At 43.3% G+C, this 18,081-nt stretch overlaps 1 protein-coding gene across 3 annotated transcripts in view; it reads left to right on the plus strand.

Moving 5' to 3' along the window:
* The first annotated feature begins 15,189 nt into the window (after positions 1–15,189).
* The window catches only part of LOC132379858 (uncharacterized), a 74,159-nt gene continuing 71,267 nt past the window's right edge, over positions 15,190–18,081 (plus strand). For 2 of the 3 annotated variants that reach the window (XM_059948122.1, XM_059948121.1), the window contains exon 1: positions 15,286–15,715. In XM_059948122.1, the coding sequence (XP_059804105.1) occupies positions 15,329–15,715 (387 nt within the window). In that variant the 5' untranslated portion in view covers positions 15,286–15,328. Of the gene's footprint in view, positions 15,248–15,285; positions 15,716–18,081 lie in introns of those variants that run through there. The other variant, XM_059948123.1, reaches the window with a different exon arrangement.

The following is an 18,081-nucleotide window of genomic DNA, read 5'->3' on the forward strand; positions in this document are numbered from 1 at the left end:
ATCTAGGATTTTTATTCTGCCATATATATGAGGAAATTTTTGAATCAGCATTAGCAAAAGAAGATTTCAGAATAAAAATTGGTACCGCTTGAAATATATATAAAAACTTGGGTAAAATAATCATCTTAATAGCATTAATCCAACCTATCAGATGGTGACCATTTAGTGAACAAACATTTAATCTGATCAATTAAGGGTAATAACTCCTTATAATTTTTTGTAATTTTACTCCCTAAGTATATAAAAGAGTCATTAACTAATTTAAAAGGTATATTTCCATAAATTGGAACATGTCTATTTAAAGGAAACAATTCACTCTTATTAAGATTTAATTTATACCCGGAAAAATTACTAAATTGAGCCAACAATGATATAACTACAGGAATGGATTTCTCAGGATCAGAAATATATAATAATAAATCATCTGCGTATAATGATAACTTATGTATATCCATCCCACGAGTAATGCCAAAAAATGTTTGGTGATTCTCCAATAGCAATTGCCAAAGGTTCTAAAGCAATATCAAATAATAATGGACTAAGAGGACAGCCTTGCCTGGTACCCCGAAATAAACGAAAAAAGGGAGATCTTTGATTGTTAGTAAAGACCGAGGCTACTGGAGTATGATATATCAGTTTAATCCAGGATATGAATGTCGGACTAAAATTAAACTTCTCAAGCACAGTAAATAAGTATGGCCATTCAACTCTATCAAATGCTTTCTCCGCATCTAATGAAATGACACATTCTGAGGAACTACGTGAAGGAGTATAAACAATATTCAATAATCTAATATTGAAAAAAGAATAGCGATTTTTAATAAAACCAGTTTGATCTTCGGAGATAATTTGAGGTAATACCTTCTCCAGCCTGGACGCCAGTAACTTGGAAAAGATCTTGGAATCTACATTCAATAAGGATATTGATCTATAGGATGCACAGTCAGTAGGGTCTTTATCTTTTTTCAATATTAAAGAAATGGATGCTCTATAAGAAGATTGTGGCAGTTTACCCAATCTAGTTGCTTCTTCAAAAACCCTGCATAACCAAGGAGAAAGAGTAGAGGAAAAACACTTAAAAAATTCCACTGTATACCCATCTGGACCTGGTGCTTTCCCAGAATTCATAGAGGAAATAACCCCTTTAATTTCTGCATCTGTAATAGGAGTTTCTAATATTGAAAGATCATCTGATGATAATTTTGGAAAATTCAATTTCCCAAGAAAATCATGCATGGTATTATGATCATGAGGGAATTCAGAATGATACAGGGAGGTATAAAAATCTTGAAAAAATTTGTTTATCTCATCATGGTTAACCGTCAATTCACCATTCTGTTGATGAATCTTAATAATTTGACGTTTAACCAAAGCATTCTTCAATTGATTCGCTAACAGTTTACCCAATTTATCACTATGTATATAAAAATCAGATCTGGTTTTCATTAATTGATTTTCAATCAAAGATGTAAGTAATAAACTGTTCCATTTGGTTCAACCCTTTGTTTGTAAAGCTCCTTACTAGGAGCAGTCGAATATTTCTTGTCAATTTCTTTAAATTTATCAACCAATAAAAGAGTTTCCTTCTTAATACGTTTTCTCAAACCAACGGAATAGGAGATGATCTGTCCACGTATATATGCTTTAAAAGTGTCCCAAAGTGTTCCGAAAGAAATGTCATCCATGGAATTAGTTGAAAAGAAGAAATCGATCTGTTCCTTCATAAATTTAATGAAATCCAGATCTTGCAGTAAGGTAAAATCAAATCGCCATTGCCTAATACTAGAAGCTGTATCCATTAATGTATTAGAAAGTTTCAATGGAGCATGATCAGAGATGGCTATAATGTCATAATTACAACCAGTTACAGATGGAATAAAATGAGAGTCAATGAAAAAAATAGTCAATTCTTGAGTAAGAATGATAAACGTGAGAAAAATGAAAACTCTTTGTCCTTAGAATGCCGAAACCTTCAAATATCGAAAATTCCATTATCAGTCAAAAAAGAATTAATCTAAGTGGCCAACTTATTAGGTAAAGTCTGAGTGGTTATAGATCTGTCCAGCAAAGGATTTAAACAACAATTAAAGTCACCACCCATTATTGACATATATTCATTTAGATTAGGTAGAGAAGTAAATAAGGACTTAAAAAAATCGGGATAATCCACATTTGGAGCATAAACATTAACCATAGCAACCTTTTTGTTAAAAAGTAACCCAGTAATTAACAAAAATCTGCCATTCGGATCCGAAATAATATCATGTTGGACAAATGTAATAGAGGAGTCAATAAAAATTGAAACTCCTTTTACTTTGGCATTCGAATTCGAATGGTACTGTTGACCCTACCAAAACCTAAAAAAACGTTGATTGCCCTCTTTCTTCACATGAGTTTCTTGTACAAAAATAATATATGCATTCAGTCTTTGGAATACTTTGAAAATCTTTTTCCATTTAATCAGATGGTTTAAGCCATTAGTATTCCAAGAGACAAAATTAATGGTCTGAGCCATATTTCTAAAATCAACCCTTTGATATATAAAGAGTTAACCAAATTATGAGCTCATGCACCCAGAAGAGGAACAAAAATAAGGGGCGGACCTGGAAGTGACGACACCGCAGACATTTTAGTAGTTTAAATCAGCCCAAATGAAAAAAAACAACAAAAAAAAACTAGTAAAAAGAGCAATAGAGTTAGAAAGGAATCTCCCCACCCCCCACCCATGAAAAGAAAGCCCTTCCTGAGCGTGGAGGAGGCCAGGAAAAAAAAGGAATGATACTAAATCTACTCCCGTATCACCAGAAGGCAACTTCAAATATATAACAGAGGGAAAAAAAGATACACCCAAACTCCAAGAAAGTAATTGACACTATACTAAAACAAACTTCTTAATATAATTGCTAGTAAAAAAAACAAAAAGGATATAAACACTAGTAACTTATACATCAGGTTAAAACCCAAACAAAAAAGTTAAAATGTGATAAGAAATGCATTATAGGAAGAAGACGAGAAAAAAAAGTGGCAAAATCAAAAAAAAAGCAAGAAATATTTTAGAGAAGAAACCGCCATCTTAGTCACACAAAAAATGAAAAGGATATATATCAAACCGTTAAAAAAAATTTCACCTTCAAAGGATTAATAATAATGACCAAAAATAAAGTACAATGGTTAAAGTAAGTAAATTAAAAAGGTTAGTACGTCGAAAAAAACTTTAATTAGAATATAAAATGTAGAATAAACCTACACCAATAGCCAGAAACAAAATCTGGTTTTGGAAACAAAAACTATCTTGTAACGATCAAAATCACTCATTTATTAGAAACGAGAGTCCAAAGCAGTAGGATAATTCTCATCCAGAAAGCTTTGAGCTTCAGATGTGGAGAGAAAAACACGCCGTGGTGCATTCGGAGGCGAGATTCTAAGTTTTGCAGGGTATAAAAACGCTGGTTTTAGATTTTGCTCATAACATTTAGACATCAGAGGTTTAAAAAGGAGCCTTGCCTTCATTACTTCTGGGCTAAAATCCTCCACTAATCGGAATTGGAAATCTTTAAATTTAACCATCCCTAAATGCTGAGCCACACGAATAAGTTGCTCTTTGACATGCACAAAATGAAATCGAACAATTACAACAGATGGTTTAGATGAAGAACTTGATGATCGGTGCATAATTCTGTGGGCACGATCAAGTAATGGAGGACTGTCTGGGAATACAGAAGGGAACTCATCCTTTAAAAGTTGAGCAAAATACTTCGAGGGGTCCCCTTGTTCGATACCTTCTGGGAGACCAAGTATGCATAAGTTCTGTCTTCTGGACCAATTTTCAAAGTCGGCACTCTTGGCTTTAAGCGTTTCCACCCGTTTAATTGTCAAAGATAATTTCTGCTCCAGTTTTTCGATTATCAAGTCTCGCTTCCGAGCGTCCTCTTGCAAAGTTGCAATTAGAGTTTGCTGCTGTTTAACTACTAAATCAGTCTTATCTATAGAATCCTGGAAAGCCTATAGATCTTGTTAGAAATTTTGTCGTTGTTCTTCAAATTTTTCATTTAAGAGCTCCAATAGCATATTATAAGTCAATTCAGTACGCTTAGTATTGGTCTTTTTTTTTCCTTTCCATTACCATTAGGATCTTTCCCAGGGTCTCGCCCTTTAGATCTCAAAGCTATTTCTGTACTATTTCTTCAAAATTCACAGTACACTCTTAAAGATAAGTCCAAAAAAGTAGTTAGAATCTTTTGGTGTAAGTAAAAGTAAGTTAAATAAGGGTGATCATAGGTTAAAAAAAGTAAAGGTTATGGAGCGAATCTGAAACAGTACTCACTCCATGAGCGTCTCCTGGTGACTCCCTTTCCTGTCTATCCTTTCGATACAATGTGTATCCTTGGACATTAAGCTCCTAGCTATAATCTTCTTTCAGCCATGATTCAGTGATGCCTACAACACCACACCTGCTAATCTGCAAAAGTGCTGCAAGTTAATCTACCTTATTCTGTGAACTGCGCGCATTCAGATAACAAAACCCTCAGTTCTGTATTTACCCTTTTCGATTTTGTCCCACCATGCTCAACCTTTTGATTCCTTATTTTATCTGAGGTCTTAACAACATCTGCCTCCACAACCTCTTCACTATCTGTTCTGGCACTCGGGTTCCCATCAACTATAGTTTAAACCCCACCGTGCAGCATTAACAAACATTCTCGCTAGGATATTAGTTCCCCTTCAATTCAAGTGCAAACTGCCCCTTCTGAACAGGTCCCTCCTTCCCTGGAAGAGAGCCCAATGATCCAAAAAATTTTATGCCCTCCCTCCTACACCAACTCCTTAGCCAAGTATTAAACTGAATAATCTTCCTAGTTCCCTCCTAGCACATGGCACGGGTAGCAATCCTGAGATCAACCCTAGAGGTCCTGCCCTTTTAACTCCCTCAACTCCCTATGCAGAACCTTGTCACTCATGGACCATGACTTCTGGGCTGTTCCCCCTCCCACTTAATGCTGAGGACTCAATCCGAGATATTCAGTACCTTGGCACCCGGGAGGCAACTTACAATGTGGGAATCTCATTCTCGCCCACAGAACCTCCCGTCCATTCCCCTGACTAATGAATCCCGTATCACCACAACATGCCTCTTCAATCTCCTTCCCTTTTGAGTCACAGAGGCAGACAGTGCCAGAGACTTGACCACTTTCCTGTTAGGTCATTTCCCTCCCCCTCCAGTATCCAAAGTGATATACATGTTGTTGAGGGGGATGACTACAGGGGTACTCTGCACTGGCTGCTTAACCCTTTTCTCCTTCCTACCTGTCACCCAGTTCCCTGTGTCCTGGATCCTGGGTGTAACTACCTCTCTATATCTCCTATCTATCACCTCTTCAGCCTCCTGAATGGTACAGAGTTCTAGTTCTAGCTCCAACTCCTTAATGTGGATTGTTGTACACTGCAGCTGGATGCGTTTCTCTCAGCTGTAGTGATCAGGGACATTGGAGGTCTACCTGCTTTCCCACATCCCACAAGAGGAGCTTTGCACCATCCTGCCTGTCATCTCAACCTAGCTGAGCAGATAATAAAGAAGAGAAGGAAAATGCTTGAGCTTTTCATTCTTTTACTTTCTCTGAGGAAAGTCTCGAAGAAGAGGGCATATCCTGGGTCATGGGGGTCCTTAATGATGGGTGCCACCTATTTGAGGCACCATTCCTTGAAGATGTCTTGGATACTTCAGAAGGTAGTGCCTATTATGGAGCTGACTGATTTTCAAACACTCTGTAGGTTACTTCGATCCTCTGCAGTAGCCCCTCCCTTCATACCAGACAGTGATGCAAACTGTCCGAATGCTCTCCATAGTACATCTGTAGAAGTTTCCTTGTGTTTTTGGTGATAAACCAAATTTCCTCAAACTCCTAATGAAATATAGCAGCTGTCTTACCTTCTTTATAGCTGCATCGATATGTTGGGACCAGGTTAGGTGTTCAGGGATATTGATGCCCAGGAACTTGAAATTACTCATCCTCTCCACTTCTGATTCCTCTGTGAGGATTGGTTCCATGTTTCCTCGCCCTACCCTTTCTAAAGTCCATAATCAACTTAACAACCTTGCACTCAACGTCGGTTACTGTGACACCTCTCAACCAACTGATTTATCTCACTCCTGTATGCCCTCTCATCACCATCTCATGGTTGTATTATCAACAAATTTATAGATGGCATTTGAGCTATGCTTAGCCACACAATTATGGGTATAGAGAGAGTAGAGCAGTGGGCTAGGATAGATAGTATATTGATCTCAAAGGAAATTACAGTCACAGTAGCATTACGTGCAGAGATATACAAATATACGAATATTAGAAGAGAATTAAGAAAGAGAAAGTAAGTTACCTCAAACAGTCTAACTGGAAGGGTCAACACTTCCCTGGCTAAAGGCTGACTCAAAGGTCTTAAGATGGTGAACCTTTCAAGAATCACTTGATTCTGGCATGGTCCCAGTGGACTGGAAGATTGCAAAGGTCACTCCACTCTTTAAGAGAGGAGGAAAGCAAAATAAAGGAAATATAGGCCATTTAGACTAACCTCAGTGGTTGAGAAAGTGTCGGAGTCTATTATTAAGGATGAATTTTTGGGGCTTGAAGACTAATGATAAAATAAGTCAAAGTCAGCATGGATTCTGCAAAGGGAAATCTAGTGACAAATCTGTTAGAATTCTTCAAGGAAGTAACAAGCAGGGTGGACAAAGGAGAGGCAGTGGGTGTCATTTACTTGGATTTTCAGAAGGCGCTTGATAAGGTGCCACATGAGTCTCCTCAACAAGATAAAATCCTATGGTGTTACATGAAAGATACTGGCTTGGATAGAGGAATGGCTGACAGGCAGGAGGCAATGAGTGGGAATAAAGGGACATTTTCTGGTTGATTAGCTGCCTGTGACAAGTGGTATTCTTCAGAGGTTAGCATTGAGATGTCTATTTTTCACTTTGTCAATGATTTGGGCAACAGTGTTGATGGCTTTGTGGCAAAGTTTGTGGATGATAGAAGGATAGGTGGAGGGGTAGGTAGTGCTGAGGAAGCAATGCGATTGCAGCAGGACCTAGACAAATTGGAAGAATGGGCAAAAAAATGGCAGATGGGTTACAGTGTTGGGAAATGTATGATAATGTATTTTGGTAAAATGAACAATAGTGCAGACTATTATCTAAATGAGGAGAAGGTTCAAACATCAGAGGTGCAGAGACACTTGGGTGTCCTTGTGCAAAAGTCCCAAAAGGTTAATTTATAGATTGAGTCTGTGGTAAAGAAGGCAAATGCAATGTTGGCATTTATTTCAAGGAGAATAGAATATAAAAGCAAGGAGATAATGCTGAGACTTTATAAGACACCAGTCAGGTCACACTTGGGAGTATTATCTCAGAAAGGATGTATTGTCATTGAAGAGAGTCCGGAGGAGGGTCACGACGATGATTCTGGGAATGAAGGGGTTAACATACGAGGAGCATTTGGCTGCTTTGGGCCTGTACTCACTGGAATTTAGAAGAATGCTGGGGGGGGAGTCTCTTTGAAATGTATCAAATGTTGAAAAGACTAGATGGGGTGGAGGTGGAGAGGATGTTTCCTATGGTGGGTGTATCCAGAACTAGAGGGCACAGCCTTTAAACAGAGGGGTGCCCTATTAGAACAGAGGTGAGGAGGAATGTTTTTAGCCAGAGTAGTGAATCTACAGAATGCACTGCCACATTCTGTGGTGGAAGCCAAGTCTGTGGGTATATTTAAGGTGGAAGCTGATAGTTTCCTGAATGGCCAGGGTATCAAAAGATATGGCGAGAAGGCAGGTGTATGGGGTTGAGTGGATTCTGCGATTAGTCATGCTGGAATAGCAGAGAAGACTTGATGGGCTGAATGGCCTAATTCTGCTCCTATTTCTTGTGGTCTTATGGACTCATTATGGAGCGTAATGGCTGAGGGTAAGCGTGACATATAGCACTCTTTGGAACAGTGCAGTTGTCTTAGTCTATTACTAAAAGTGCTCCACTGTTCAGCCAAGGTGGTATGCAGAGGATGAGAAACATTGTCCAGAATTGCCAGGACTTTCCTTCAGGTCCTTTGTTCTACCACAGCCTCCAGTGTGTCCAGTTTGACTCCTATAACAGAGCCAGACTTTCAGTTTATTGAGCCTGTTGGCATCGCTTGTGCTGATGCCATTGGCCCAGCACACCACCACATAGAAGATTGTACTGGCAACAACAGACTAGTAGAATAAGTGAAGGAGAGGTCTGTATACTCCAAAGGACCTCAGGAAGTAAAGGTGACTCTGGCCGTTCATGTACACAGCCTCCGTGTTGGTACTCCATTCAAGTCTGTCACCCAGGTACTTGTAGATCCTCTCCATATCCATTTACTCATCATCAATAGTAACAGGGAGCAGTGCAGGCTTAGTCTTCCTAAAGTCCATCACCATTTCCTTTGTCTTACTGATGTTGAGCTGCAGATGATTCAGCTTGCACCATTTGACAAAGTCCTCCACCGGGGCCCTGTATTCATCCTCCCATCCTCCCTTTACACACCCAACTATTGCTGAATCATTAGAGCATTTCTGCAGATGACATGACTCAGTGTTGTATCTAAAGCCCATGGTGTGCAGGGTGAACAGGAAGGGAGCCAATACAGTCCCCTGTGGGTCCCAGTGCTGCTTATAGCCATGTCTGACACACAGCTCCGAAGCCACACAAACTGTGGTCTGCCAGCCAGGTAGTTCATTATCCAGGATACAATGGAAGTGCCAAGCTGCATTGAAGGGAGTTTTTCCCCAGCAATGAGGAGTGTATTGAAGGCACTTGAGAAATCAAAAAACACTATCCTCACAGTGCTGCCCTGCTTATCCAAATGGGAGTAGGTTCTGTTCAGTAGATAGATGATGGATTGTCAACTCCAATGTGCCCCGGTAGGCAAACTGCAGCAGATTGAGGGTTGATCTGACCAGGAGTTGGAGGTGAGCCAGAACCAGCCTCTCTAGGGCCTTCATGATGTGTTAATCAGTGCCATTGGATGGTAGTCATACAAGACTTTTGGTTGGCCCTTGTGCACTGGGTCCATACAGTTGGGACCCCTTCCAGGCTGAGACTCATAGAAAATGTGCAGGAGAATTCCACACAGCTGTTCAGCACACTCCTTCAGGATCTTGGGGTTCACACCATCTGGTTCCCAATGCTTTGCCACATCTGAGTTTCCCCAGAACCCTTTTCATTTGCTCAGTAGTGAAAGTGAGTCCATGATGACGGCGGAGTTGGTGGAAGGTGGAGGCCGGAGAAGGTGAAGATCAGGATGATAGCATTTGCTCTGTGGAGGTGAGGGTGGTAGGTGCCATTCAAGGAGGGGATGTGTACAGTTGTAAGAACATAAGAATTAGGAGCAGGAGAAGGCCATCCAGCCCATCGATCCTAACCCCCCATTCAATAAGATCATGGCTGATCTGTCCATAAACTCAGCTCCATCTACCTGCCTTTTCCCCTTAACCCTTAATTCCCCTATTATATATAAATCTATCTAAATGTTTCTTAAATATATTTAGTGAAGAAGCCTTAACTGCTTCCCTGTGCAAAGAATTCCACAGATTCACCACTCTAGGAAAAACAGTTTCTCCTCATCTCCATCCTAAATTTTCTTGAGGCAATGTCCCTTAGTTCTAGTTTCATCTACAAATGGAATCAACTTTACTACTTCTATCTTATCTATCCCTTTCAAAATTTTGTATGTTTCTGTAAGATCCCCTCTCATTCTTCTGAATTCCAGAGAGTATAGTCCCAGGTGACTCAATCTCTCCTCATAGGTTAAGTCCTTCATCCCTGGAATCAACCTGTTGAACTTCCTCTGCACCGCCTCCAAAGCCAGTATATCCTTCCTCAAGTATGGAGACCAGAACTGCACACAGTACTCCAGGTAGAGTCTCACCAGTACCCTGTATAGTTGCAGCATGACCTCCCTACTCTTGAATTCAATCCCTCTAGCAATGAAGGCCAACATTCCATTTGCTTTCTTAATAACCTGTTGCACCTGCAAGCCAACTTTTTATGATTCATGCACAAGCACTCCCAAGTCCCTCTGCATAGCAGCATGCTGCAATCTTTCACTATTTAAATAATAATCTGCTCTTCTATTATTCCTTCCAAAGTGGATGACCTCGCATTTACTGGCATTATATTCCATCTGCCAGACCTTGGTCCACTCACTTAACCTATCTATATCCCTCTGCAGACTCTCCACATCCTCTGTACAAATTTGCTTTTCCACTCAGTTCAGTGTGATCAGTAAATTTTGCTACACTACACTCAGTCCCCTCTTCCAAATCATCAATGTAAATGGTAAACAGCTGAGGGCCCAGCATTGATCCCTGCAGCACCCCACTCACTACTGACTGCCAACCGGAGAAACACCCATTTCTACCAACTCTCTGCCTTCTATTGGTTAACCAATTCACTATCCGTGCCAATACACTTCCTTCGACTCCATGCATCTGTATCTTATTTATAAGTCTCTTGTGCGGCACCTTATCGAATGCCTTCTGGAAATCCAAGTATACAACATCCATCTGTTCCCCTCTATCCACTGCACTCATTAAGTCCTCAAAGAACTCCAGTAAGTTTGTCAAACAGGACCTGCTCTTTTTGAATCCATGCTGTGTCTGTCTAATGGAACCACTCCTTTCTAAATGTTTCGCTATTTCTTCCTTAATGACAACTTCAAGCGTTTTCCCAACTACAGATGTTAAGTTAACTGGCCTTTAGTTGCCCATCTTTTACCTACATCCTTTTTTAAAAAGTGGCATGACATTTGCTGTCTTCCAGTCCGCTGGGATCTGCCCAGAGTTTAAAGAATTTTGGTAAATGATTACCAACATGTCTACTATAACCTCCGCCAATTCCCTCAGCACCCTGGGATGCATCCCATCAGGACTTATCTACCTTTAGGCCCTCTAGTTTGCTCATCACTATCTCTTTAGTGACAGTGATTTTATCGAGGTCCTCACCTCCCATTTCACCCTTCTTTGGCATATTAGACGGGTCCTCCACTGTGAAGACCGACACAAAATAGTTATTCAATGCTTCAGCCATTTCCTTATAACCCAATATCAATTTCCCCTTTTCGTCTTCCAAGGGACCTACGTTGACTTTAGCCACCCTCTTCTGCTTTATATATTTATAAAAGCTTTTGCCATCTGTTTCTATATTTTGTGCTAATTTACTTTCATACTCTATCTTCCCTTTTCTTATTTCTTGTTTCGTTGTTCTTTGTTGCTTTTTAAAGTTTTCCTAAACCTCCAGTCTCCCACTACTCTTTGTGACTTTGTATACATGAGCTTTTAATTTGATATTATCTTTTATTTCCTTAGTTATCCAAGGCTGGCTCTCCCCACACTCAATGTCCTTACTTTTGACTGGAATATACTTTTGTTGAGCACTGTGAAAAATCTCTTTGAAAGTATTCCACTGTTCCTCAACTGTCCTACCAGTTATAGCCTGTGTAGTTCATCCGCATGAAGAATAAGGGGGTAGGCGGGAGGCATTGGTGCTGAGGGAGCATTGGGTGCCTCAGCACCTTGATTGGTGTGCTGAGGGAGGTGTGAACAGGAAGGTAACTGTCAAACCTATTGAAGAATTAGGTTAACACGAGGAAATCTGCAGATGCTGGAAATTCAAGCAACACACACAAAATGCTGGTGGAACGCAGCAGGCCAGGCAGCATCTATAGGGAGAAGCAATGTCGACATTTCGGGCCGAGACCCTTCGTCAGGACTGACGGAGTCCTGACGAAGGGTCTTGGCCCGAAATGTCAACATTGCTTCTCCCTATAGATGCTGCCTGTGAAGAGTTAGGTTAACTCATTAGCCCGTTCATGGCTGCATTCCCAGGCTCTACAGCTAGGCTGATTGAAGCTCTTCATCTCCCAAGAGCTACTCTGCCCAAGCACACATCCCTGAGGTTCTGTAGCTTTTTGATCAGGACTGTAGGAATGATGGTATAAAAATGCTGAGCTATAATCAATAAGCAGAATCCTGACATAGTAATTTGTATTGTTCAGGTAATCCAAGGCCACATGAAGAACTAATGAGATCACATCCATTGTAGACCTATTGTGGTAATAGGCAAATTGCAGTAGGTCCAGGTCCTCGTTGAGGCAGGAGTTCATTCTAGCCATGACCAACCTCTCAAAACCCTTCATCACCGTAGATGTGAGTGCTACTGGATGATAGTCATTAAGTCACATTATTCTTGGGCACTGGTACCATTGTTACCCTTTGGAATCGTGGGAACTTCAGAATATAGCAATGAGAGATTGAAAATGTCTGAACGTCTCCGTCATTTGTTGCCACAGATTTTCAGAGCCTTATCAGGTATTACATCAGGGCCTACCAACTTGTGAGGGTTCACCCTCCTGAAAGACAGCCTGACATCAGCCTCTGAGACAGAGATCTCTGGGTCACCAGATGCTGCAGGGATCCTCATAGCTGTAGTTTTATTCTCCCTTTCAAAGTGGGCATAAAAAACTTTGAACTTGTATGGGAACACCATTCATGATGTTGGGTTTCGCTTTATAAGAATCCTGCTAGAGTTTATGTGCATCTGATGTCGTCTCCAACCTCACCGGGAATTGTTCCATTGCTCTTGAATTAGCTCTTGTAAGTCATACTTGGTTTTCTTGTACAGACCTGGGTCACCAGATTTGAATGCCACAGATCTAGCCCTCAGCAGACTACGAACCTCCTGGTTCATCCGCAGCTTTTGATTTGGGTATGTACAGTAAGTTTTCGTTAGCACACACTCATTCACACAGGTTTTAATGATGGCAGTGACAACTGTGGTATATTCATTCAAACTCTAAGATGAATCCCTGAATACAGTCCAGTCCACCAATTCAAAGTAGTCCTGTGAGCGTTCCTGTGCTACCCTTGTACATATCTTCTTCATCCTCACTACTAGTGCAGCAGTTTCAGTCTCTGCCTATACTTGGAGTAGAAATACAGCCAGGTAATCAGACTTCCCAAAGTGTGGGCATGGGATAGCATGGTAACCGCTCTTGATGGTAGTGTAACAGTGGCCTAGTGTGCTGTTTCCTTAGCTACTCCAAGCAATTTGTTGGTAATAATTATTTAGAGATTTTTTTTCAGTGTGGCTAGTTAAAATCCCCCAAAATGACAGGGTGTGCTGTTTCATTCCTGTTGATCACATAGCACAGTTCGTCTAGAACCTGCTTGACATTGGCCTATGGTGCGATGTACACCACTAACAAAATGATCACTGAAATCACCCGCAACAGGTAAGATAGACGGCACTTTATCACAAGTTATTCCATGTCAGGTGAACAGGACTGGGACAGAATCACTATGTTTGTGTACCACGTGGAGTTGATCATGAAACATACTTCACCTCCTCCGGCTTTGAAAGACTCATCTCTCTCTCTCTGCTGTTGTGCCAGACCAGCCATCAGCCCTGGTTCAGTGAGTGGGAATAATGAAAAAGTAGGCGATTCTAAACAAGGTTCATCCAAGCGAGATTACAGCATTAGATCAGATACGTGTTAACGAGTAGAGATGTCACACAACAGACAGAGCCAGGCTCTGCAGTCCAAGTTGTCGATGGCAGAGGCTGATTAAGAAGCGGACAGAATGTCCCCATCACCTGAGCACAGAAGCAGTAATTACATAGTGGAGCCTGCTCACCAAGTCTCAGACCAAGTGCCCAGTGGACCTGATGATTTAGCATCACCTGGTTGCCACCCACACACAGATATGCTCCCCACTACACGTGACGGGTGTATCTCTGAGCCCTTCCTCCACGACATGCCTGGTCATGTGTGTTTATCTGGGGCCATGCCCCACTACATACCTAGACACCAGTGTATGCTACTGCTCACAGATGTACACCAGAGCTCAGCCCCCACTGCATATGTGAACCTATAATGGCCTGTCCCTTTGTTCACACTGAACACCCCAACCCCTACTCCAAGTCAGGGTCTCACTGCTGGGAGTGTTTGAGAAAAAACTGAGCGGATGACAGCTGTGCTTATTACTACCGGGGTTGTGGTTAATCCATCTGCACATCACGAAATGAAGGTGGAACATGTATGGCTTTGTAATGCTTACTGACAGGCATGTTTCCGAGCAACCAGCTAATTCCCCAAATTTCAAAGCATCTTGTGAATCTCAACCGCTCATCGCTGAGGCTGCGACTTTGGTGGTAGGTGGGATCAGATGACAGGAAACGATTGCAGTGGTCAGAGTGGGAGGATGAGAAGAATGATCAGGAGTCTGTGTCAAAAACAGACAGAGTAATAATTGTTGCTCTATCCCTATGACCCCGCAGATTAGCCACAGACTTCAGTGACCCTCTGTGAACACAATACCTTTAGCTGCCAGCATCTGAAGCTTTAAATTCAATTTCTGACTCTCTCCACTTGGTTCATGTTTCCTTGACGTCTGCCTTGCCAACTAAGCTTTTGATCCTCTGACCGCACCTAGCACCTCCCCCCCACGCAACTCTTCTTCCCCCCCGGCACCTCTCCGCCTCCCCGCTCCCAGCACCTCTTCCCCATCCCACCCACTGCTCCTAGCACCTCTTCCCATCCACCCCCTGCTCCTAGCAACTCTCCCATCCCATTCCCTGCTCCTAGCACCTCTTCCCCATCCCACCCACTGCACCTAGCACCTCTTCCCCATCCCACCCACTGCACCTAGCACCTCTTCCCAATCCCACCCCCTGCTCCTAGCACCTCTTCCCATCCACCCCCTGCTCCTAGCACCTCTCCCATCCCATTCCCCGCTCCCAGCACCTCTTCCCATCCACCCCCTGCACCTAGCACCTCTTCCCCATCCCACCCACTGCTCCTAGCACCTCTTCCCAATCCCACCCCCTGCTCCTAGCACCTCTTCCCATCCACCCCCCACTCCTAGCACCTCTTCCCATCCACCCCCTGCTCCTAGTACCTCTTCCCATCCACCCCCTGCTCCTAGTACCTCTTCCCATCCCATTCCCCGCTCCTAGCACCTCTTCCCCCATCCACCACCCCCCCCCCCCCCCACACACACACTACTAGCACTTCCCTAGAGGCCGCTTCCTGTTCCTGACATTTTCGCGTCCTTTGTTGCGCGGCAACAGACTGCCACTGTTTAATTGGTCGACGGGCTTTGACCGACAGTTGGACTGATCAATGGACGAGAGCGAAACGAGGATACGCGACGCTGATTGGCGGAGCTACAGTTAACAAAGGTGGGTGGCCATGGTGACGGGACCTGGGTGAAGCCGGCGCGGGTGCGTGGTTCCGGGCTGGTGCCAGCGCGCAGCGATCGGATGGCGGCCACTATCAGCCTGTTCGATTTGGCCAATTTGAGCATCGGGCACCCCGGGCCCGGTGCAGTCAATTTCACGGCCCTGCACTCATTATTGCACGCCGTGTTGCAGCACCTGGGCATCCAGCAGGTGCTGACAGAGCGGCAGCCTGAGTTGCTTGGCCCCGAGCCCGGCATTGGTACCGAGCCCGCGCCTGCACCCTCTCCCTACCGCCGGCTGGAACAGCAACTGCTGCGAATGGAGCAGCAGGTGGAGGAGCTGACACGGCTGCCCAGCGCCCTGGAGCTGCTGCAGCGCAGCCGGCAGGACGGCAAGGCTGTGAGCGACGTTTGGAACCTACTTCAGCTCCGCAAAAGCACCGAGCTCAACCGGGAAGGTGTGGACAAGGTAAGGGCGCGGGCACAGTGGGTTCCTGTCAGAGTGAAGGGCGAGCCATGGTATCTGACTGGTCAGGTATACTGAGACTCAGGTTAACAAGTAGAGGAGGCGTGTGTCCAGTACAGGTAGCTGAGAGCATCCGAATTCATTGAGATATGAAGACTGGACAGACTGGGAAGATTTCCCAGGAGGGAAGGAGCTGAAAGGTGACATGAGTGTAGTTTATAAAGTCCTGGGAGATGAGGGCTGGCCAGAGTCTGTTTTTGAGAGTAGGAGCGTATAAAATAAGAGTGCTTAAATTGAAGGTGAGAGGGAGGTGGGTTAAGGGGGGTTTGAGGAAAATTCCTTCACACTGTCTGTTGGAATGAGCTGCCAGATGAGGTGGTGAAAGCAGGAACAGTTAAAGTTCATAGTACATTTACTATCTAAGTACATATATGTCACCATATACAACCCTGAGATTCATTGTCTTGTGGGCATTGACAGTATATACAATAGAGTCAATGAAACAGAACGGACAAACAACCAATGTGCAAAAGACAAACTGCAAATACAAAGAAAAAATAATAAATATATATACTAATGTAGACAACTGAGGCTAGTTTGAATGGGACTCATTCCATAAGACATAGGAGCAGAATTACGCCATTCTGCCCATTGAGTCTGCTACATCATTCCATCATGGCTGATCCTGGATCACACTCAACCCCATACACCGGCCTTCTCGCCATCATCTTTGATGCCTTGACCAATCAACTTCCACCTTAAATATACCCATAGACTAGGCCTCCACTGCAGTCTGTGGCAGAGCATTCCACAGATTTATTGCTCTCCAGCTAAAAAATTCCTCCTTCTGTTCTAAAGGGTCACCCCTCAATTTTGAGGTTGTGCCCTCTAGTTCTGAATACCCCCACCATAGGAAACACCCTCTCCACATCCACCCCATCTAGTCCTTCAATATTTAGTAGGGTTCAATGAGATCCCCACACATTCTTCTAATTTCCAGTGAGTACAGGCCCAAAGCTGCCAAACACTCCTCATTTGTTAACCCCTTCACTCCCTCAATCATCCTTGTGAACCTCCTCTGAACTCTCTCCAATGACAACTCATCCTTTATGAGATATGGGGCCCAAAACTGTTGACAATACTCCAAGTGTGGCCTGACTAGTGACTCCTTGTTTTTATATATTATTCTCCTTGAAATAAATGCCAACATCGCATTTGCCTTCTTTACCGCAGACTCAACCTATAAATTAACCTTCTGGGACTTTTGCATGAGAACTCCTAAGTCCCTTTGCACCTCTGATGTTTGAACCTTCTCCTCATTTAGATAATAGTCTGCACTATTGTTCCTTTTACCAAAATTATACGTTTTACCAAATCATACATTTCCCAACACTGTATTCCATCTGCCACCTTTTGGCATTCTTCCCATTTGTCTAAGTCCTGTCGCAATCACATTGCTTCCTCAGCAGTACCTACCCCTCTACCTATCTTCATATCATCCACAAACCTTGCCACAAAGCTATCAATTCCATTATACAAATCACTGATTAACAATGTGGAAAAGTAGCGGTCCCGATACTGACCCCTGAGGAACGACACCATTCACTGCCAGCCAACCAGAAAAGGCCCCTTTTATTCCCATTGTCTGCCTTCTGCCTGTCAACCATTCCTCTACTCATGCCAGTATATTTCCTGTAACATCATAGGATTTTATCCTGTTAACAGCCTCATGTGTAGCACCTTATCAAAAATGCCTTCTGAAAATCCAAGTAAATGACATCCACTACCTCTCCTTTGTCCACCCTGCTTGTTACTTCCTCAAAGAACTCTAACAGATTTGTCAGGCAAGATTTCCTTTACAGAAACCACACTGACATTGACTTATTTTATCATTAGTCTCTGAGTACCACAAACCTCATCCTTAATAATAGACTCCAACACTTCCCCACAACATCAAAGGCTGCAGGACATTCACTGTGCTGTCTGGTCTTCCCCCAAAGGGCCTGTTCCTGCACTGTAACCCTCCCCCCCGAAGGCCATGTTCCTGCACTGTAACCCTCCCCCCCGAAGGCCATGTTCCTGCACTGTAACCCCCCCCCCCCCCGAAGGCCATGTTCCTGCACTGTAACCCTCCCCCCCCCCCCCCGAAGGCCATGTTCCTGCACTGTACTATGTTCCCTAAAGTGACCGGTTTCTGCAGTGTACAGTAATTCCACAATGGCCCTGTTCCCGCACAGTACAGTCCCCCCCCCCGAAGGGCCTGTTTCTGCACTTTACAGCCTCCCCCCTGAAAGGCCCTGTTCCTGCACTGTACAGTGTTCCCCAAAGGAGTCTGTTCCTGCATGGTACAGTCCCCCCCCTCCCCCCCA

This window comes from Hypanus sabinus, chromosome 23, assembly GCF_030144855.1.
Source record: "Hypanus sabinus isolate sHypSab1 chromosome 23, sHypSab1.hap1, whole genome shotgun sequence".
Taxonomy (NCBI): domain Eukaryota; kingdom Metazoa; phylum Chordata; class Chondrichthyes; order Myliobatiformes; family Dasyatidae; genus Hypanus; species Hypanus sabinus.